This window comes from Coturnix japonica, chromosome 3 (genome assembly GCF_001577835.2).
Source record: "Coturnix japonica isolate 7356 chromosome 3, Coturnix japonica 2.1, whole genome shotgun sequence".
Lineage (NCBI taxonomy): Eukaryota > Metazoa > Chordata > Aves > Galliformes > Phasianidae > Coturnix > Coturnix japonica.
In genome coordinates this window covers 54,954,923-54,977,963 of record NC_029518.1, presented here as the reverse complement: position 1 = coordinate 54,977,963, position 23,041 = coordinate 54,954,923, and the positions used below count along the sequence as shown (strand labels likewise).

Sequence of the window (23,041 nt, the reverse complement as noted above, 5' to 3'; positions counted from 1 at the left end):
ATTCCAAGATCATGTTCATGACCTAGGCAACTTTTGTACAGGGCCATATGAAGCCAACAATGCAGAGCACTGTAAATGCTGGGTTGCCAACACATTTACATGCTTCTGTTAATACTTGAGTTTATCTGTAAGCACTGTGTATATACTTAAAACATAATATGTGATTATTTACTCCAGATTTCAAATCTTTACTTCTGAAAGGCAGACCTGTTAATTAATTTCATTTTTGTCGTAATTTTAATATGGTTCTTGTAAGATTCTTCTACTGTAATTTTGAAAAACAGTTTTAAGGAAAAAAAAAAGTTGCCACCACCAACAAAGAAAAAAATGCAACCAACAAAAGCAAAAAAAAAAAAAAGAAAAAGAAAAAGAAAACAACATTTCAATATAAAGTAACTTTTACTTCAAAAGAGACTTTTATCTTTTTTACTTTTATCTCTTTATGCTCTGCTGAGGCCTTACCCAGAGTACTGCATCCAGACATGGAGTCCTCAGAATAAGAGAGACACAGATCTGTTGAAGTGCATCAAGAGGAGGGCTGCAAAAATGATCCACAGAATAGAAAACCTCTCTTAGAAGGACATGCTGAGAGAGCTGAGGCTGTTCAGCCTGAAAAAGAGAAGGCTGCAAGGTGACCTGATAGCAGCCTTTTAGTATCTAAAGGGGAGCTACAGAAAGGAAGGGGACAGACTCTTTAGCAAGGTCTGTGATGATAGAAAAAGGGGAAATGGCATCAAGCTCAAAAAGAGTGGATTTAGGTCAAATATAAGGAAAAATTGTTTTACAGTGAGTTTGATGAGGCGCTGGAAAAGGTTGCCTAGTGGTGTTGTTGGTTGTTGCCCTATCCCTGCAGACTTTCAAGGCGAGGATGGATCAGGCCCTGAGCAACCTGACCTAGCTGTGAATGTCCCTGTTCATTGCACAGGAGCTGGACTAAATGACCTTCAGAGGTCCCTTCCAACACTAAGGATTCTATGATCTATGAATTCCCTCTTTTTGTTACTTTTTCACACAGAGAGTAACTCTTTTTGGAAATACATGGAAGACAGGGTTTTGGTGTTCTTATTGTTCAAGTCACTAAGCCTCCATGTATGTATGGTGGAGTCTAAATGCTTACAAATTGTGATTATTATAACCTGAAGATATGTTCAGTGCACAGCAAATCAGTTTTATTTAAACCAGCTGTCTGTTTCACCAGCTCAGATTTAGCTAGATTCTTTCTTATTCTTGTCATGAAGTGTTATTCTCATTACTGCATAACTAAAACTCACCGAAGAAAGATTGCATTTACTTTTATTTAATTTTTGTTATGTTAAGAGAAGTCAGCAGAAGAGTCCTCAAATACAGTCTGTACCTACACAGAGCCCTGTTGTCCTCAGTAGGTCACTGCATCCACTCTTACACAAAACGATGCAGGGATGTGGTCCCATACAGGATTTTTAAAAAACACGATTACCTTCTTATCAGCTCCAGAGAAGACCTATTCCTTCTCTCAGCAGCATCAGGTGGATTAAGGACAGGGGCTTAGTATTATATTTGTGATTCCTTTAAGGAACCAATGGACAAGTGGAAATCCTTGTTGATTCTTACTTGAATTATCTGCACTTGTCATGGTTTTTATTAGATGTACTGAGAATACCATTATGCCTACAGCTCTCTGCAGAACTCCATTTTAGTTTTGCCTTCCTTCTCACAAAAAATGTTTAAATCTTTTTCCTTACCTGCTGCCTTACTGTGAAGAATTTTACTTGCATGCACAGGCGAGCTTGCAGATATTTTTTTAATGGACTTTTAAATGTTAGTCTGTTTTTCTGCTGAGGAACTGTTGGGAATTCATTGAATTGCTGGTCACTCTATCTCAGGATAGTATACTGAAATTAGAAATTTTGTTGTAAGTCTAAATGAACTTCATTAAGATGTGGTGTGTATGCATTCTGCCTCAGATTGACAAAGTGAGTGGAAAGCCTAGCCATGTGTGTGGTTCACATTGGCTTCAGCATAGTAGAGCTCTTGTACACAACAGGCCCAAAATGCTTGTATTTTCTAGTATGTTTTTACCTTTACATGCCGCAGAATCAAAAATTTAAGTCACTAAAAAACAAATGAAGACTTAAAGAGTTACTGATGACAGCTTAGTTTCTGTAACTTGTTCTTCACCTGCCCTTGTTAAGAAATGAAGCATGATTGCGTGATTCTCCCTCACAGTGAGTTACATTGACTCAGTTTTATTCTTCGGGTAAGAGCCTTTTGCCATGACTCAGCTGATGAGTTCACCATTTTGATGTGATTCTTCACTAGGCCCTGCTTCACTAGGGAAGATTTTGTTCATGGAGGATTGTGTGACCAGCTGCACTTTAATTTATATGACTGCAAACTTTTGAGTCTGTTCTGTTGTGAAGTAGTTGTGGTTAAGTTTCTTCTCAAGGAGCTTTCTAAGGAAAAGCACTTTGTCATCTTCCATTTTGTTATTTGTGTTATAAATCATCTTTTGACTGGTATTTCCTTTGTGATTGCTGTCTGAAATTTTACTCCTATCATATACTTTTAAAATCATCTCAAAATGGTTTTCTTTATCCTCTGGAAATTCAATTCTTTAGATCCCTCAGGGTCAGTAACACTGTTAACCTATTAACAGCCATCCTCAGACAGGAATCTGTAAACAGTTTGTACTATTCCAACTTGACAGTGTACAGACTGATTTTATTTCGTATATATTTTTAAAACAGAAAGCAGAAGTCTGGGAAAAATAATGAGTTAGTAGAAATGGTTTGCACTTAGCTCTTCAATAATTTATCAGTGATTAGATAAAATAATCTATCAATGGTATTTTATTTATTTGGAAATCTAAGACGGTTTGATGGATGATTAATTTCTAAAATTAGGAACCGAGACTCCATGATCGTATCTTTTGGGTTCAGTGAATTATTAAAATGTAATTGAATGAAAAGTTTTCTTCCCATAGTATAATTTTTCATTTAAAGCATCCATTTTTTTCTCTTTTCTGTTCTCAATTTAAATTCTGGTTTCCAGAAGAATAAGAAATGAAATGTTCAGTTCTTTCTGTTCCTAGACTTTATGTCAGTCTTTTATTTCTTCTTCTTCTTTTTCATCTGTAGTGTTCTTGAAACATTATTAAACATTTTCAGCTAATGGGTCATTTTTGGAGAAGGAAATGCAGTTGTTTAATCAAATTTTTTAAGTTTTTAAAGTTTAAAAAAAAAAAAAAAGTCCTTTCAAAATCAGATTTTTCTTTGCTATTTCTAAATGAGGAAATCCCTCATGATTCTGGCACCTATGGAAGAGGCGGAAGCCACATAATACAGTTTTTAATAGATTTTGTCAATGCTTTGTCCTACTTTTTATTTTTCCCCTTTTAGAAGCGCAAGGATAGCCGTAATGACATTATTTTGAGTAATGGCATGTCATGGTTCTGACCCAGTTTGTCCCAGTTCTGCGACAAATGGAGCAGAGAGACCCATGGACCCATGCCCTGGAAGAAGGGAAAAAGGGAGATAAGAGGGAAAAGGAAGTGAGATGGGCCTGAAAACAAAATATCAATAACAAGCTAAGGTAGAGAATTAGTTTACTAAATATAATAGCAGAATGCAAGATAATGCAGTATAATACAGTCTAATTGGAATTGAAGCTGATAAATCAAATAAATGAGAGAGAGTATCCAGAACTGAAGACCTTACTATAATGCTGCGAAGACAAGCTGGCTAGGGAGCTCACACCTCTGAGAAACACAGAAAAAGAAGGGGCAGTCTTATGACTCACAAGCAGTTTTACCTTTCCCTCTAAATGGAAAACAGAAATGGGACAGTGAAGTGTTTTGGGAGATGTAGGTCTTCTTCATTTCTGTGATAGGTAGTGTGGAAGTATCAATAATCCATGGATCTGGAGCATTAACTGTTTAACTCCCAGTGCTCAAATGATGTTATGAAGTGAAATACCGATAACAAAAATCATAAAACCATGACACATCTTAAGTCCATATTGTTTTTCTTTTTTTCTTTTTCTTTTTTCTCTCCACCTCCATCTCTTAAGGAAATGGGAATGAAGACCAAGTTCTGTACTAAACTTTTCCATTTGATGCATCTTTGATGCTTCTTGCTGTGGTAGTTTGAACTTCTGAGGAACAGTAGCTGCATTTCATCAGCCTTTTATGTCCTCAAATCCTACCAGAACAGTCCCCAAATGCAACTGATGCCTTGAAATGACAGGAGGAAGTTTAATAGAAAGTCTGCCTATCACAATTATGAGGTAGATACGTAGGTACGGAGATGGTGCAGACATGTCTCCTAGTCCTGCCTCGCTGATGTGTGCCCCCTGCTTTACATGTCTTGTTGTCCATCAGCAGGACACGGCAGAAATGGACAGGCGGGCTACTGCATTGGGTGCCCTCACCAGAAATTTCAACACAGCCACAAACTGAGTGGTTGCTTGGTACAGAAGCAATTCCTGGCCATCAAAAGTAAGGATATATGCTGATATTTGGGAAGTGCAAATTTCATACAGAACAGACATTTATCCAATACAGCCCCTTAAACAAGATTTTCTAGAAATATTTTTTTTCTCAGTAAAAAAAAAGAATAAATAAATAAATAAATAAATAAACAAAGCAAAACATTCTTTATGCATGGTAGCATGACTTCCTCTTAACCTGAAATGTTAAACCATACAACAGGAATGTTAGGCATTTTACTTTTTTTATGTATAGTTAACTACTCTGCTGCAATTTTCTTCTATAGCTGGATTTCTTAGCTATATAATTTCTTTCTCATTTAATGATTCCTTCATCCCTAGTGTTTTTTGCTTATTGAATCTCTACTGTTAAGTATACTAGGTACTTGTTCAGTCTAGACTCTTTTTGCTTCAGCCTTGCTCAGTGCTCAGAGTGAGTGTTCTCCCTACGTTACTCGTTCGATGATGCTTAAAGTGTAGCAAGTCTTTTGCTGGTACCCCTAAGGGACTTCACACAAACCTAAATAACACAGTTGTATGCCACTTGTTTATCTTTTCTGTGTAAACGACTAAGTTGATAGTCAAGGAAATAATTTTTATGATAAATTTAGAAGCACAAGGAGAGGTAGATTTCATGAAACTTGTAATACATCTTGATTTAGCTTTTGTTTCTTTTTCACTGTTTTCGCTTTTAAAATGCTGTGCCCTGGAATCCTGTGAATGCTTCTATGACATTCATTTGCTAGACAGAGATGCATATCCTGCACAAATCACTCCATTAAGATCTCTGATAGTGTGGTACCATATGTACCACACTATGTGTCAGCATACCTGTAAAATAAAATGCTAGGCAAAATATTAACACTGTTTATAAGCTGGATGTACTGTATGAAAGCATTTTTTGTTCAAAAGAGGAAATCAGTGGCTAACATGAAACTCTGAACTTTCAGAGGGCTCAAAATTCAAAATGATGTGGCTTCCCCAGTGTTACTTTGAGAATCCTTATCTTAAAGTGCAACATATGCCAGTAAGCATTATATAACTAATACTCTACATTTGCAATGCTGGTGCAAGTGTAGGCTTTTTAATGGCAAGTCTTCTTAGTTAATTTCAAAAATAAAATGTTGGTGTGACAGTAGACTGTGGCATGAAAATTAAAAGCCTCTTCTATGGTTACATCATGCAAGAAAAGTGCTTGACAGTGGTTAATTATTCATTTAATACTTGATTTCAAAAGGTGTTATCTCTTAAATGGATAAAGTGTGTGACAGATACATCTAAATAAATTAATTTACTGTATAATATAAACTAAGTAAATAGTCTCCTGTCATTTAGTGAAACTTTGTGAAGAACGTCTGGTTTTATTTCTTCTGTGTGTTTTACATTTTCATAAAACTCATCTAATAATTCTAATTAGTAAAATTACTGAAATAAATATCAAAGAAACTTGGTACTCTTTCTGTCTAAATTCACTCCAGCCTTCATTACCTTTTAATCTTCACATGACTATTAGTTAAATCAAAACATGCCATTCTACCTATGGTGTGTTATGCAATGCTGTATTTTGCTATTATGACTGAATACAAGGTAAGAGACACTTGATGTTTGAATTCAGAAATGAATTCTACCGATATTATTGGAAATACAGGGTTGTTTTGTTGGTTTTTTTTTTTTGCTTTCTTATCTATTTGCTTGGAATGACATTAACTTAAAACAGCCATCAACAACTCAAGATTGTACCATAATTCATTTTCAGAAATGAAAAGTCAAGAGTTGTGAGTAACAGCTTGTATTTGAGTTATTTGTGACAGTGAGAGAAGATAAACTAGAGTAATTATCAATAGAACCGAGTCAAAAAGTTGTATTCATTTCAACAGAGTTAAAAGCACATTCATGAGATGGCTAGAAACAGAAGGAATAGAAGAAAAAAAAGAATTAAAAAGAGCAGAGCAAATAATGAAAGAAAATAGACAGGATTAAGCTGAAGGATGGTTCTTGTAGGTGGAAGAAAAGTAGCTGAGAAGAAGTCATAAACCCAGCACATATTTTCAGCATCAGTAGCCTAGGACATTATAGCATTTGCTGGTGTATATAACAAAATGATTTGTGTTTCTTCACCTGCAAACATAACATCCTAGGAAACGCTTTGGTATCTCAGTAAAATTGCCCACATTAATATTTTAGCTAACTGAATATAACTCAGTAATCTGTCAGAGAGAAATGGAGCTTTCATTAAAACAAGAAAGTGAAATATTGCAAACTCGTTTCTTTGTACTGCTGATACTGCTGACTGAATTTATTCTTTTTTTTGTTTTTAACACAGTGCAATCATCTTGCTATGGGATGTGACAATGTCCCAGTAGATATTTTCTGGTGTGTTCTAATCTATTTATTCTTTTGCTTTTTAATCATAGGTTTCTGTGCTCGAGAGGCAAATATTTGACTTCCTTGGTTATCAGTGGGCACCCATCTTGGCAAATTTCATTCACATTATTGTAGTCATACTTGGCTTATTTGGAACCATCCAGTATAGACCTCGTTACATAACAGGAGTGAGTATTTCATTTTATTTATTTATTTTAATCTGTGTATTTAAATTAAAAAAGTTCCAAACTGTACTGCTTATAACAGTAATAGAACTCTCATTTGATTTCACCTGCTTCTGTAATATTTTACATTATTACATTTATTTACAACTTATTACACTTCTAGATCACCCGTAGTAATTAAATGGTAACAACCTGCCATGGTTGAAAGTAAAGTAACAGGAAAATATGAACGTTCAAAACTGAATAAATTTTTTTGATTCACCTGACCTATGCAGCAGCTCTTGTTAGTATTTCATTATTGTTCTTTACCAGGTCTGGGGGAATACCTACATGTTATAGGTAATAGGTAATAGTCTCTTGCAGGTTGGAAGGGACCTTAGAGATCATCGAGTCCAACCCCTGGGATTTGAGCCTCTCTGTAGCAGAGCGGCACTTCTACCACTTGCACCACAGGGGGGATTCGAACCCGGGCCCTCCAGTGTTGCAACGCAGCATTCCTACCACTGTGCCACCAGGGCACACTGTATGTATAGCAATAGTCCAAATTCAGAAATGAAGTATGAGAGTATGGTAGGAAATGTGTCAAACTGAGAGCTCTGGATAAAAATAAGGATTTGGATCTTTATGGTTTTAATCCATTTCTTTTCCATATTCAGATACCTCTCACATGCTTTATTGTTGTACTCACTGGTACAATACAGCATTAATGAAATCCTCATGTTATATTTCAGATTTATTTTTCTCTCCCTGATAAATAGGGAGATTTATCTAAGACTGAACAACAAATTTCAAAACCATTGTTTAGGGCATCTTTTGTTATAAATAGATTTGTATAGCAATACAATATTTCTTATCCAATTTATCTGCTAATTCTGTTAAGGCTTCTAATACTTCTCATAAATAGATAACAGTCCAAAAGATTTGCTGTACAAGTTCAACCATATTTTCAATGTATAAATGAGTTAACTACACTGAAGCTGTACCAACTTTGCATATAAAGAAGTTCTTAAACTTAGGGAAAAAAAATAATTTGCAATATTCTTCCAGTACTCTCAATTTCAAATAATCTACACACCCCACAATTATATTTTAAATGAAGATTGGAAAGATTCAGAAGATACCAAGTATACCAGAGCAGGGAGGTAACAGCATTCAGAAAGTGGTCATCATGGAAAGATCTGTCTGCACTGTAAATAGAACAAATACTATGTCAGGTCAAACTCCACTGAATAATTGTTTCATTGCTTAGTCAATTTATTCATGGGATTGTTGATTAAAAATTGTTCACACAGAAAGATCAGTTGAGAGTAAATCAAGTGAGTCTGTTAAAAAAATAATTATCTCTGAATCATTAAATTATGGCAATTTTTGAACTTAGTGGTCACTGCAACTCACAAAATAACAAGAATCAAGCATTTATTACTAATTTGCATCCTGTTGAGAAAGGAGAATAAAAGAATTACTATAGGTTAGGAATCCCAGAGGCTCACAAACTGAGAAAGAGAAATGAGAATAGGCGTAGTCTTGTTGCTAGTTAACAGAGATTGTTAACTAAAATAATATTTTTTTAGGAGTTAATCTGATGAAGTAAAGAAAAAAAAAAAAAAGAAAATTGCTAAAATTCTGACAGCACAGAATTGTGGGAAAGTAAGAAAAACTCTGAAGAGCACACTATATGAGCAAGACTATGACAACAAATCACAGAAAGAGCAGAATAAAAATAGAAAAGTTATTGCAGAAGCATTTGTGGGGCACTCCAAGTAAATCTCAAAATCATAATATGAGCTAAGAATATTACAGTGCTGGAGAATCCATTTCAACCCCAAATTAACCCCAAATTTCATTCATGGTTTCATTTTCATTATGCTGGATAAATTGATGCTAAATGAAGCACTGGTATATTACAACATAGTAATTACTGCATAGGTGTACTTTCCTAAAATGCTTTCCATGTCATGCATTGCTACTTGAATTTCCCTAGCCCTTCTGTAATAAATCTTCAATATCTTTAACATTATTTGCATTACAGAGAGTATATTAAACATTTTGAGGGATACTTGTAGTTCATAGTGTCTCAGCTTGCTAAAAAGATGTTTTGTCATGGTCTCCTTTTCAGTAGTCCTCCTTCAAGCCTCATCATAGTTTTCTGAAATATCTTTATCATTCGCTTAAAATTTTTCTCTTAAAATTCTAATGAAAGATTGCAGATGGGAATTTAGATGTTATGAAAGAGTAGAGTTTGAGGATTCTTTTTGTATTTTGTGCTTTCATTACTGCGTGCAACTTCATGGAAGTGATCTTTGTAAACTTTGCTAACTGCTGTTTTATTGGAGGGTTTTGCTCACTTTAGCAGATGCTGTGAAAAATCAGTAGGGATGTAAGTAGAAGATTGCCCTTTGGACTTTAAACAACATTTGCTGAAAGAGATTTCAATTCACAGGGAAGTACGTGTAATAGAGTGCTTTTTGCGGCTGTTGTGTTAAAAGACTGGAATTTATTGTGTTGTAGGCTTAAATGTGCTTTCATTCATATTTAAAAGGGTAAGCTCCAAAGTTTACTTTTGAAATTGAGTCTAGCATACCTCATAGTGGAGGTAGGAGTGTAAATGGAGTAGAGTGTAGAGAATAGCTCATCAGTGTCATCACTGTATTTCAATTATGCAAATTATGAGTGTGATTTGTGGGCATAAAGAACTGAAACAAAATAAAGCATAAAGATTCCAGTGGACAAAAAGTCATTCCTTCTTTGTTTATTAGTTGGTTTATTGATGGGCTATTGATTATCAGTTTGAAATATATGCTCTATTTAATTTTATTTTATTTTTTTTCCTGATATTCTGATAAGATATTCTAGGCTTAGATTACATTAGGATTTTATTTTGGTTACATTTTTAGATTTTTTTAAAACTTGCAACAGATCTCAGATTCTCCAGCCCCTTAGATTCAGCTGATCCTTGAGCAAGTGTGTCTTCCAATGTAATACTATACAAAGCACAGCAGAATTGACTGTATGGAAGTAGATGGAAGAAAATTGCCTCCATTACGTGTCATTGGCATTATCTACCTTTTCTGAATATAGCCTCTAAAATTTTCATAGCATATAGAAAAATAATCTACACTATATGAATATATATTTCACAGACATAAAATTATTATTGTAAGATTTGATTACTTTCATCTGTTCTCTTTAATGAAACATAATAAGGCATGAGGCACCGGGGTAGATAATCTAAAGAAAATTATGAATGGGAAATTTCTTCTCTGATCAGAAAACCTGACCCAACTCCTTAAGTGTCAAATTTTCTTTCAAGATTAAACATCAGTAGTCTGATCTCTTTTGCAAAGCACAATAGGAAATATAGATAGATAGATAGATAGATAGATATAGATAGATAGATAGATAGATAGATAGATAGATATAGATATAAATATATAAATAAACAGATATATATATATCTGTTTATCAGACTACTAGTCAATTGACATCAAGTCATAAAAAGGGAAAACCAAGGTAAGAGTTCCTAAATATCTGATTCCTCTAATTTTGCATAGGATATCACTCTTTCAAGAAGGCCCTTACTTGACAAAAAAAACATAGTTGTAAAGAGAAAAGGTGTACCAGTCCTCTGAAAATTTATGGTAGATAATGAAAAGAGAAGCTCTCAGACTTCAAGTGGCCTTCAAATAGTTAACCTTTTGAAAATACAATGCATTCCTCTCATTAAGTGGAGCAAGAGACATCTATCAGGTTCCTAAAGAACTTGAATCCAGTGAATCTTGAAAATTTGGGATTCTTTTTCAGAAACGTCTGTGAGAAACACTCTGGAAAAACTCCAGGACAGACCTTACTTCACAGTATTCTGCTCAGAGTTTTCTTTCAGACCGAGATGGATTTATATTAATTTTCAGACTCTATTTTAGTTTTCCATAAAAATTTCTTAAAATTACAATTTAAAGATAATTTTCTAATACTGTATTTGAGCTGATATATGTATAGAGGATTAGAAGTTATAACTTATATCACACAATGAAGTGTGATTTTTTACTTCCATACTTACATTGTTTACTTCCAGTAAATTTTAGGCAAAACACATTCATGGTGCTGTCCAATAATTTTAATTTAAATCATAAAATCATAGAATGACCTGAGTTGAAAAGGACCACAAAGATCATCCTGCTACCTGCAGGGTTGCCAACCACTACACCAGGCTGCCCAAAGCCACATCCAGCCTTGCCTTGAATGCCTTCAGCAATGGGGCATCCTCAGGCAACCTTTTTCAGTGTGTCATCACCCTCTGAGTGAAAAAAAATCATCCTAATACCCAACCTAAACTCCCCCTGTCTCACTTTAAAACCATTCTCCTTTGTCCTATCACTACCTACACTCATAAACAGCTGATCCCTCTCCTGTTTATACGCTCCCTTCAAGTACTGGAAGACCACAATGAGGCCCATGTCATTGATAAAGATGCTGAAGAGCACCGGTCCCAAGACCAAGCCTTGGGGGACACCGCTTGTGACCAGCCTCCACCTTGACACGGAATCATTGATCACAGCCAAAGTGCTGTGATCAGCCAACCAATTCTTAATCACCAAACAGTCCATCCTTCATATCCACTTCATTGTAGAAGGGTAAATCATTATATTAAATCCTTTTTTATAATAGACATTGAAGGTTTAATCAGTTCAGAATTCTGCTATAGACATCCTTTCCTGATTCTTTTTTTTCTCCTTCAATGAATGGTATTCCTATTAAGGAAGGAGGCATTCAAAATCGTGGAATCATAGAATCCTCAGAGTTAGAGGTCCTCTGAAGTTTATTTAGTCCAGCTATCCTGAAATGAAAAGGGACATCCACAACTAGATTACGTTGTCCAGGGTTTGATCCAGCCTCACCTTTAAAGTGTTCAGGGACAGGGCAACAACCACATCACTAGGCAACCTGTTCCAGTGCTTCACCACTCTCACTGTAAAAGATTTTTTCCCCTTTTTCTGTCGCTACAGACCTTGCTAAAGAGTCTGTCCCCTACTTTTCTGTGGCTGCCCTCTAGATCTGACAGGTTGCTATCAGGTCTTCTCACAGGTTTCTCTTCTGTGAGGTGACCTGATAAGAGCGATGTCTCACTCTCATCCACTCTAAAAGAAAAAATGTTTTTCCAGGGAGTTGACATTAAGGAAACCAGTTCTTTGTAGAACTGCTAGTAATATAAAACAAAGATGTAATATTTTCTTTTAATTCAAAACAGGGAGCTCACTAGCAGCATCACTGGAAAGATGCCAAAGTGTGAAGTTGCTCTACATTTAATTTTCTCTTTCTTTAGAAATGGTCCTCCGGTTTGTTAGTATAATGACAAGTGGGATTTACTCTACAGGTACATATTTATTTATTTATTTTAAGAAAAGGCAGTGCTTTCTGTTAAACTAATGTGTAATTGGCACTTTGTAGTCGAAATACTATAAAAGTCATGAAGAAAGAACAACTTAGCTGATGATGTATTTAGTAGATACACAGAGGAAGAGATTAGAGAGAAAATCCATGGCTTTTGCTACTGTTATCTGAACTGCAGTTGGAAGCATTAAAATTGCCTTGAACAGCCAATAGCTCTGGACAACTGAAGATAATTAAAAATCAAGCAGGTATAAGGTAATGTTTCCACTGCTTTGAAATTACCTCTGTAGTTTAGTGCTAAATATTTCTCTGTATGTAAAGTAAGCAGTGTTGCTATAATTTCTATGGTTGTTTCTATTACTGCATAGTTTATTTAGTATTTTTTCTAGCTGATATATGTATCAGTTTCCGATGACATTCTCTTTCCTATGAGACAATACCTCAGGCTTATGATATATGTTTATATCATACCTTCCTTGGACTACATGTCTAACTCTTTTGACATCTCTTGTGCTACACTACTGAAGCAGAGAAGTACTTCTCCCAGCTGCATTACAAAACTGGAACTGAAACAGATAAAGACAGGGATTTTCTCACTACCACTCACTACCAGAGGAAAGTTTATGGCACATCAGCATGTGAATCCTTTTATTTTTCAAGTCTCAGTGTATTCTGAAAACAGAGAGATGGCCAAACTGTCTATAAAGTCTAGGAATATATATCTGGATCACAGCTACTTAACAGCATGGAGCACTTTTGTAAGAAAAAGAACCTTAAACAATCTTTGGATGATATATCTTCTACCAAGGGAAGAGATTGTTGCCTTAAGCTTTCTGTAATAAGTCTTTTGTTAGACTCGGTGGCTATTGTGATTGCACCTGGGACCTGTAACTGCACTCCTTCCAGGAAGAGATTAAAATATATTAATGAACAGATTATGCCACAGTAAGATAAGCATTAGAAAAGAAATGGAAACATTCCCTTAGGTTCAAACCACCTATCCAAGTCTCAAATTCTTCTACTCTGCTGTCTCTCCTTGCAACATGCTGTAGATTTGGAGCCTGCTACAGGTCTGTAACAGTAGATCTGCTGCTACTTCCCCTCTCTATTCCAGCACCTTCTGTATTCCTGTCTACCTCTTCCTCTATTCCCTTCACCTCGGTTTGGTCACTAATCTCTACATGTATACTTAAAATGTTATTGTACTACATGCAGCTAAAACTAAGCTATCTACTTCCATTTTTCTACTTGAAGTCTTCATAACACTGCTTATCAGTATATTGCATTGAAAGGCAATTCTTGTTTTGGCCACGTGGTTAAGATTTAGATAATTTTATTTGATCTTTTAAGGTAATATCAGTCATTCAAGTACAGCTGACTTTAGTCATAATAATTTCTGATCCCTTCAGAGGATCACCTGCCAGTACCTGAAGTCCTTTTTTATCCTTTTTTTTTTTTTTTTCTTTTTAAGAGTTTTTTTCTAAGCAATGTGACTGATTCTCTTCTTCTGTGAGTTTCATTGTCACCCTGAGGATATGCTTCAGGAAAGATGCATTGAGATTCACACTGAGCTGTACTTTCCTATTCATTTACAAATCAGCACTTTCAGTTTTAAGAGAATATAAAGGTAGTCCTGTAATCCTATTCCTAATGCAGCGTTTTTTACATTCCAAAAAAGAACCTTCTTAAAAATCTTTCTATAGAGCTTCTTATCATGAATCTTCATTGCAGAAATTCAGAGATGTTTCTCACTTCCCATCTATATATATCTTCTTAAATTTTTAATGTTTTCATAGTGATTTTCAGCTTCTGAAACTCCACAAGAGAAGGGACTTTGTCAAGCTTTGCCTGTTTTCACGAGTACTATTACCAGTGAAGATACATTTTCTGGCAGGCACTGAAAGGCAAAATAAACAATGAGCAGATCTGTAAAATTCACTACTAAATATGCTCCAGAATTTACATTGCTCTTTATTTCCATAATTTAGCTGTCCAGGGTGCTATGTATTTGTAGTTTGGTTTTATATGTTATCGTGTGTATTTGAGCGTAGATGTTAGCGTCACATACATTCATGTTGTATAAATTTAAGTATAGCTAATAAATTTCAAATAATAAAGACTGTAGAACAGTATCATTGTGCTTGCTAGGAAGCAGATAAAATTTGAGTTCTAAATGCCTGTAATTGATATGTTTTGCGTATCAATATAAATTTTACTTCTAAACAATCCTCATATAGTAAACAAAAAGATTCTCCACTTTGAGATATCACTAGTGCTGCTGCTCAGCTTAGTGTACAGTCTCTCACCTATTTCCCACTGTACTTCTGGTAAGATTTATTTATTTATTTCCCATGCAACTCTTCAGCTGCTTTGATTCCAGTATCAATTTTGTGTGAGCGCAGAAAGAACCAGCTTTGGTCTTCATGCTTTTACATTCAGCTACTGAACAACTGAGAGATTTTCTTGGTGCTTCTAATCTGAAACTAATGAATGTTTTGTTTGCTTTTCTTTTCTTTATGGTCAAAACAAAAACTAATCTTTGGCCGTGATGAGTTGGTTGTCCAAGTGGAAAATATAATGCATATTAGAAATAATTACAGAGGTTTCCAAGTTAATTAGTCACCAACTTTAGTGAGATCCTGGGTGTTAGTCCTCATAAGCTTTTTGTTAAATGAGTAGCATTCTTTAAGTAATACATGAAGAATGACAGTTATTTTTTCTTAAATGATTTGAATAAGTGATAAATCTGAATAAATCATACATTTTAATGTAGTGTCTTTTTTTTTTTTTAATTGTTTACTTCTAAGCACTTCTGAATTTCTAGTCTAGAAGTGAATTAATCTTCAAAAATGTTCTGTCATGTATGTAGGGGAACTGTTATGTCATGGCCTGAACTGATGATTGAGCATCTGGTGAAGGGGGTGGCTGGCCCAGGAATCACAGGTACATGCAGTCTTCCAGTCACCTGGGAAGCACTGGAAAGACTCTGAGTCCACCCCTCCCTGGGCTCATTTAAGGGCTAGCCTCCAAAAGGAGAATGTGTTGTGGATGATGGCTTTCTCCTGACAATTAATGTTCTTTATCTAAAGATCCTATTATCTGTTGGGTGAGTTAACTTTTTCCTATATATGATTATTGATATTCCTAATGATGCTTTGCCTGGTATTGCAAAGAACTTATCAGAAGCAGTTTCACTGCTTCCAAGGACCAATGTTTTGCCTGAATAATGTATTTTTCTGCAGAGTGAGCTACTGTTTCAAGTTTGATGTTAAAAAATGCTTGTCCCTACTGATATTTATGAGTTTGGTTTTACTGTGTGATATGACTATTTTGTGAAACAAGATACAGTTTCTTTCACTACTTTTGCTGAAGTACTTATTTCTGAATTTGAAAAACATTTTTGATGATAGAAAAAGGCAAAATCTTGATTGGGTCCATACAACTTACCATAATAGCTAAATATAGTTTGAAATGTATCATCTTGTGTTCTATTTAGTAAAAATTCAAATCCCATTTCTGTTCTGATAGACTTACCACTATTCTTAGTTTAATTTCTAATGTGCATTAGGTTGATTGAAAGGTCTCTGAGAAGTCCAGGTATTAAGATTTTGGCTTAGTGGGTGTAACCTCTAGAGTGCTGTAAATATCTGAGCCAAGAAAAGGCACAAGTGTAAATGAACAATTCCATTGCAGAGAGCTCGCCCACAAAAATACAGTAACCACACTACTGTTTAAGTAATCTCGTTCAGTTGCAATTAATTTAAACAAATATAATTCCTGTATCTTAAGTATGATGTGAAAAATAATAATTAAGCTGGATGTTATAATAAATAATGTGACTGCAATGTCTGAAGCACAGGCACTGGTATCTTTTTGGGGCTTGAAGAGTAAGTCTGTATGTCAGGTAACTTAAAATCGGCATTGTGGGGTTGTTGCTGTTGTTTTTTTGTTTGGTGTTTTGTTTTTTTTTTTTTTAGTTTGGCTATTTCTTTTATGTACTTACTACTTTCTATGAATGGATCATAAAACAGGAAATGTAAAATATATGTTTCTGTCTATGTACTACAGAAATGATCACTATTCAATTAAGCCTGGGTTGCTGATAAACCTGAGGATTTCTTTTCAACAATCATAAGTGCGCTTCTGTGGAAGCTAATGTTACTGGTTAGAATTTGCTTACGTTATCATGTGTGTGGAAAAACATATAGAGGTAGTAATCTTTCAAGCTGAGGTTGAGTTTGCCAAATTCACCACAAATTCCCCTTATTAGAAAAATGAAGTATCCAATAGTGTTTTTAACTTGTTGTTAGAAGTCTAATTTTACTAGAATTTAAATTTGTTGTGGAAATGGAGGTGGTGGTAAGTGAAAGTAGAATTTAGTATATTAATGATTGCTCACCTGAGCCAGGGAAATATAAGGTTTAAGACTCAGTGAGTTCTGAATTGCTTTTTGTCCGTTCTGTGGTGAGGCATGTTATCAGGCCACTATCTGTTACTGACAGTGGCTTTGTTGTTGATTTATTATTCGTTATTTATTATTCCTAATAATGGGGAAACTTGTCTGGGTGTTTCTATCAAGTGTCTATGAAGAATTTAGTTCTATTAAATTAGTCACAGTCAGACTCTGCTATTACTTGAATGGGAGGATAGTTTGTGTTTCCTTATGGTATAACCTTTTTCATGAGGGAGTACAAAAATCAGATATATGTAAGACCTGTAGGGGTTTACTCTCAATGAAAAACCTATCATTTGTTTCTCTGACTGTTTTATATAATCTATTTGAAACTCCATGGTAAGTGATGAGTACTGAATGTTGATGATAGCCGTGTTAAGCCAGGCTGGAATATTCACGAATATGACTGAGAACAAGTTTTCTTTCATTTATCTACTATTTGGAGCTGCTTCTGTTCATTTGTTAGGAAACATTTGCACTCGTGAACTTGTGAATTTATGTAGAAGGCAAAGGTGATCTTAAGAAATATTGTTTTGTAGACTATTATTCATATCTTTGTCAATGTTCAAAGGTCCAGTACTCATACAAACTGGATAGCTTATTGGCTAAGCATAGGGAAGTCATATCATTTGTCTTAGCCAACAGCACATGAAATAGAAACATAATAGTGAATCCCTGTTCTAATTTCTTGGGGGTGAAATAAACAAATGTTTCCTTGAAACTGTGTGGACTCAGAGTCCTCCCATGCAAGTTAAGTGAGGCATGATCTCCCTCCATTTTCTTTCTTACTACCTGAATGCCTTAAATTGCTGTATTTTACTGGCTCAAGGCTCAATAGAATTATGAAAACAAAGTACACTTCATTTCTACCCCAATTTAGGAAGTGGGTACCAATATAAATGCAGTTACAAAATTAGGATGCAGTCCATGCTTCTTTTGAAGCTCCACAAATTCTTCTGGAATAGACATTTGGAGGTTTCTTACAGCTCAATAGGTGTGTGCTAGTGTATGTTAGAGGCTTCTGTGTTGATGGAGAGGAGATGACTATTACCGCTTTCTGTAGAAAAATATCTACAACAGGAAACATCCTGTAGAGGCAAGTAAGAGCACAGGCAAAAGTTCCCATGATAGAGTAATCAAGGACCAGAACAATACAGAAGCATTATAGATGCAGGGGAATCTCAGAATGTCTGCAGCCCAACTTTCTCAAGGCATGTTCAGCACTGAATTTATACCAAGTTACAACAACTAGGTCTTGAAAACTTTCAGAGATTCATATTAATTGGCTTTAATTTTAATGCCAAAATTCAGAGCTCTATTCAAAGTGTTTTTAGAGGTTTGTGTTACTAAGGCTAATAAAAAAGGGGTTGCACTCAAAATAATAGGCCTGTAGAAGATAAAGCAGAGAGAGACCTGGATAACATGGCCATATGGAATCCATCCTGATATGCCAATGTTTGAAGTTAAGTTGTTTTCAGTTATAATTCTAATCTGATCTACCAAGTGCAAGAAAGCAATAGGAAAAGGGGTAACTAGGTAATTGAAAGCATTGTGTGGAACGTGCTATGCTGCACTGAGACCTGTATTCCATCACTGTAAGATGTACTTGCTGTAAAACTTCAGGGAGGATGGGAATGGTACAAGAATAGTATTGTTAAGTTTACCTATTTGAAATTTTCCAGCACTGTAGATGAAATATTTATAGCTATCAGGGAGAAACTCTATTAATCCATTCCTCATGGAAGGCTTTTAGTCAATAGCTGTGTGCATGCTGTGGTTGTCACTGATGAAAGTGGAAAGCTTTTAATATACATAACAGATAATATTTGTAATTGAAAGTCTGTTTTTCCTTCCAGTATACCAAGAAAAAAACTGTGCTTTAAAAACATATTATATAAATGCAGCATTTTGTCTCACTAGTTATTTTTTAAAAAATGCTTTTCCAATTTTAAGTTTTCTCTTGCAGTTTATGCAGTTCCATGTTTGCTCCCACAAGCGCTTGTCTACTGGCTTTATAAAATAAAGAGGATTTTCATGCAACTGAATTTATATATGGTTTTGATTTAATTACAGTAAAAATTGCAACTCACAAAATGCTAGGATTAGTATTCTTTGCTAACTTTTTTTGAATGTTTAAAGGCCTGTTTGATTGCAGGAGTAGGTATAGAATATCTCTAATCTCTTCGCTCAGAGACTTTAGCAAGTATTGTAAATGCTGTAAAAAAAGTTAGGAGTACAAAAGGCTAACATTGATGCTAATGTGGAGCCTAATTAGACCTTTTCCATTTCACTTATTCATGAAGGTGGCTGAACTACCTATACTTTAATTTTATTTTTCTGTGAACACACAGCTGTGTGAAGTCATGAGAGACTTCCTATAATGAACAAAGGCATTCAGACAACAGAGGAACTAATCCTACATGTATCTGTTTTAACATTTTACATATCAATTAAATGTTGAACTCAGTGGGGTAACTTAGGCTTTGTTGAACACAGTTGGGGAATAGTTGTTATAAATCGTGATCTACAGTACGATTGAATAAAAATAATTTGATCCAGAAATAAAACAGTATATAAAAAATACTCTTATTTAAACTAAATCAAATTATAACTGAAATATACAGTAGGAATTTCTGTTTACATAGTTAACTTTCTAACCCCTCTTAAACAGAATGATGACTTGGAATTTTAGGTCTTGGAAGAGCGTGTACTTACAACATGAATATTGAAAATGTCTTGCCAAATAGATATGGCTGGTCAACCTTGCAAAACATTTTGAAAAGTATTTATGCATCAAATTTTATTACTTTTTGTCTCTTTCCTTCTTAGTGGTGTCATTATAAATGAACTTCAGCAGCTTGAAACTTGAAGATTGTGAAAGAAAAGAAAAACAACAGTTGTAATCTTGTGCATTGGCAATTTTGAAAATATATTTATGGCCATTATTATCTGTGTCCCTCTAAAGTGTTGTTTTGTTGTTGTTTTTTTCTCATTTGCTTGAGGAAGACGGTGGTAAGTTAGGGAAGCTCTGATTTTTCTTTAGTCTGGTGTCTGCTCTTTGAATGCTGCCACAGTACAATTATTGTGAAAGAATTTATTGATTATCTTAAAGTAAGAGCTTACAGATGCGTGTCTTTTCAGCTTTGTCTCCTTTTCTAACAAGATGACATGTTAGATACCATACAACTTATTAAATGTATGTGGTGTATCAGATAGTGAACATCACAAAAATATCACACAGTTATCATAGGCCTGCAGACATGGGGATTTAAAATCCTTGCTTGAATTATAACCCTAGAGTAAATACCTGGTATGCCATTGCATTTACTGAAACTGTGGAATATGTTATCTAACAATTTAATGTTAAGGATGGAAAGTAGGACTGGTAAGATGCTTTTATTCCCTATGGTAAATGAAAAACAAAAGTAATAACAAAGCAGAAAACTGTAAGAAAACATATCAGATGTTGAAAGCAATCAGTAGCAGTTCAATTAACTCTCTTCTTCCCTTCAAAAAATTGCATGATATTATAGATGCGGAACTTGTGGGAGGTCTTGTGTTTTTGTTTTTATTACATAAATTTGAGTCTAACAGAAAGAGGCAGCTTGATACATCAGAAAACAATGTGTTTTATCTACTGAACAGATACCAAGGTACAGTGGATGACATCTGGATTAGCATCTGTTGCCTGCTGTGTACCTCATCCTAGGCTAATAAGTGAAGAGTAGTTTATTTCTGATATTAATGTATGTAAATTTTCTGTGACTAAATATTTCAGTCTTTGGTCTGTCTGCCTAATCTAATCAAAATAGGTATTTTTACAGCCCTGTTCACTGCAGTTCCCAAGTTGCCTGAAAAATATTTTAAGATATTAGAATTTTTTTAAAAAGAAGCTTATATTTCTAAAAATATAGATGTAAAGATAAATCCTCTCTTCTAATATTATTTCTTGCCCTAGTAATTTTTTAACCTCATTATTTCCTCCTGCTCATCTTATAATGTTTTTCTTTCCATTTTCCTTTTTTCTTCTTTCTAGTCTGCTATTTTTATAGAGGAGATTCTGTGAAATCATTGCAAGCAGTGACAAGGCAATTCAGTTTTGATGCATAGATATGCAGACTGCTTAACAAAACCAAAGTCTGGAGAATGTTCTTCAGTAAAGTTAAATTTAATGCTGCACTTTGTTCACCCAGATAATCCTGTGCTCATTGTGTTTCATTGACTACAGTCGACTTTGCTTGAAAATATATATATATATATATACACACACTTTTTAAAAAATGTTTATTAAATTAATCATATTAAACTGGAAAGTTTTATTTTGAAGTATTGTAGAAGATTTTTGCACATGTGGTCCATATTACCTACTGTGGACATCAGGATTCCTTCATTTACTGCTGTTAACTGAAGTTCAGTTAGTTGATCCTGTCACAGATGGGGAATGGTTAAGTTAGCTTTGATATGTCTAAGTCTTATCAGGTTAAGATCTGGATCTAGAATGCAAGGTATAATTCTTGAGTATGTTATGTAAATGTTTTCAATGCTTGGTTAATATTTTCTCACTTGTCACATAGTGAATGTACTGTCTCATTTTGCACTGTGTAGAGTTTGCTAAATGGCAAACAGAAATGGACATGCAGAAATAACATACAGCATGCACACAAAAACTGTAAACATTAGTGAACAGACTTTGCAGAAACTACGGTAAAAGTCATTAAGAAATGTGAGCTTAGTGGGGAAGTCATGCCAAATTCTAACACATTTTTTCTCTAATTTTTAGCTCTAGAAACCAGTGAACAGAGTCAGGTTGAATTATTAATGTTTGGGTGGCAAAGGGGAAAATAGTGAGGGCTAAAAAATTAAGCAAAAAAATAACTGCATGGGTGGTGAGAAACAGTAACATTTCTGCAATGAAGGTAGAAACAGTCATCACAGATGCAGAAAGATCTGTTTCCAGAGACAGTTAAAATATCCACAGGAAGTCAGCCAATATGTGACAATATTGCTTAAAGTGAAAGAAGATAAATATGTGCATAGGGAAAAAATGTGATGGTGTTAGCGGTCTACAGCTATTCAGCTTTACTTTCAGAGATAAATATAGCTGAGTTACTTCATCTTTCATGCCTAAGAATTTGGTATTTTCTTAGTCCTGCTTACTGTAGAAGTGGAACAAACATATGAGCTGAAGATTTTGGCCCCTGAGTTAAAACAGTGGTAATAAATATTGTGGATGAAATAACAATGAGCGTTTAAAGTTAATCAGAAAAATATGTTCAGGTCAATAAACTTTGGCTTTAGGAAAGATTTTTTAATTTGTATCAGGAAATATGGTAAGGTGGTGTGGAGGTGTTTTTGTCTTACCTTTCTTTATAATTTCTAGAATCTGTGGGAAGTTTCAGCCCCATTTATTTATTTTTCTTTTTTTTCTGATTCTTATGCTTGCAAATGAATCAATAAAGCCATTAAATCTTCTAGAATGCTTGACTGCAAAGCAGTAGATGTTTAAAAATTAGACTTTTTTACTAGGGAAATTATAAAAAGAAAGTAGGTAGATATCATTTGTGGGGTGGAGAAAAAGGATGGTAGTTACTATGCCAGGGAAAGCATTGAAGGCTGCTTACCTGATCTGTCTTAGGGTAGCAACACAGGGCAGAAAATCTCATACTACTGGGAAATCTCCAAATATGCCAGAAGCAACTGACAAGTGTAAAGCTATTCTTGGAGTACAGCAAATCTACAAACAAGCTGAAAAAAAAAATAAGTAAATAATTTCAACAGCATGTCTGACAACAGAATCAAAAGATTAAAGATATGAGTTCTGCTGTGACGTCTCAGCTTTGGATTGAGATTTAGGCTAATATTTGAGTTTTACTGCCCACATGAATGACTTGCCTGGTATTTGCATGATTATTATCACATATTTCAAAAGAAAGCTGATCTAAACCAAATGTACCCTTATAAGTAACAAGGGAATAGGTGCAATTTTTTTCTTCCTTTACTTCAAATTAACTTTGAAGAAAGATAACATAGTAATGAGGTAGCATTTATACTAATGGTCTAATCACAGTCCAGTAAATGCAGTTAGATATGTTTTCCCCTTAATGGTATCAAATATTACTTTCAAGAACATAGGTGAACTTTATTTGAATAGTGGAGCTAAACTCCTTTGTTACTATTAGAAAGAACT

At 34.6% G+C, this 23,041-nt stretch overlaps 1 protein-coding gene across 4 annotated transcripts in view; it reads left to right on the top strand.

Annotated features, from left to right (window-relative positions):
- Window positions 1-23,041, top strand: part of NKAIN2 (sodium/potassium transporting ATPase interacting 2) — a 485,175-nt gene that overhangs the window by 216,759 nt on the left and 245,375 nt on the right. For all 4 annotated transcript variants that reach the window (XM_015858732.2, XM_015858731.2, XM_015858734.2 and 1 more), the window contains exon 2: window positions 6,879-7,016. In XM_015858732.2, the coding sequence (XP_015714218.1) occupies window positions 6,879-7,016 (138 nt within the window). The remainder of the gene's footprint in view (window positions 1-6,878; window positions 7,017-23,041) is intronic.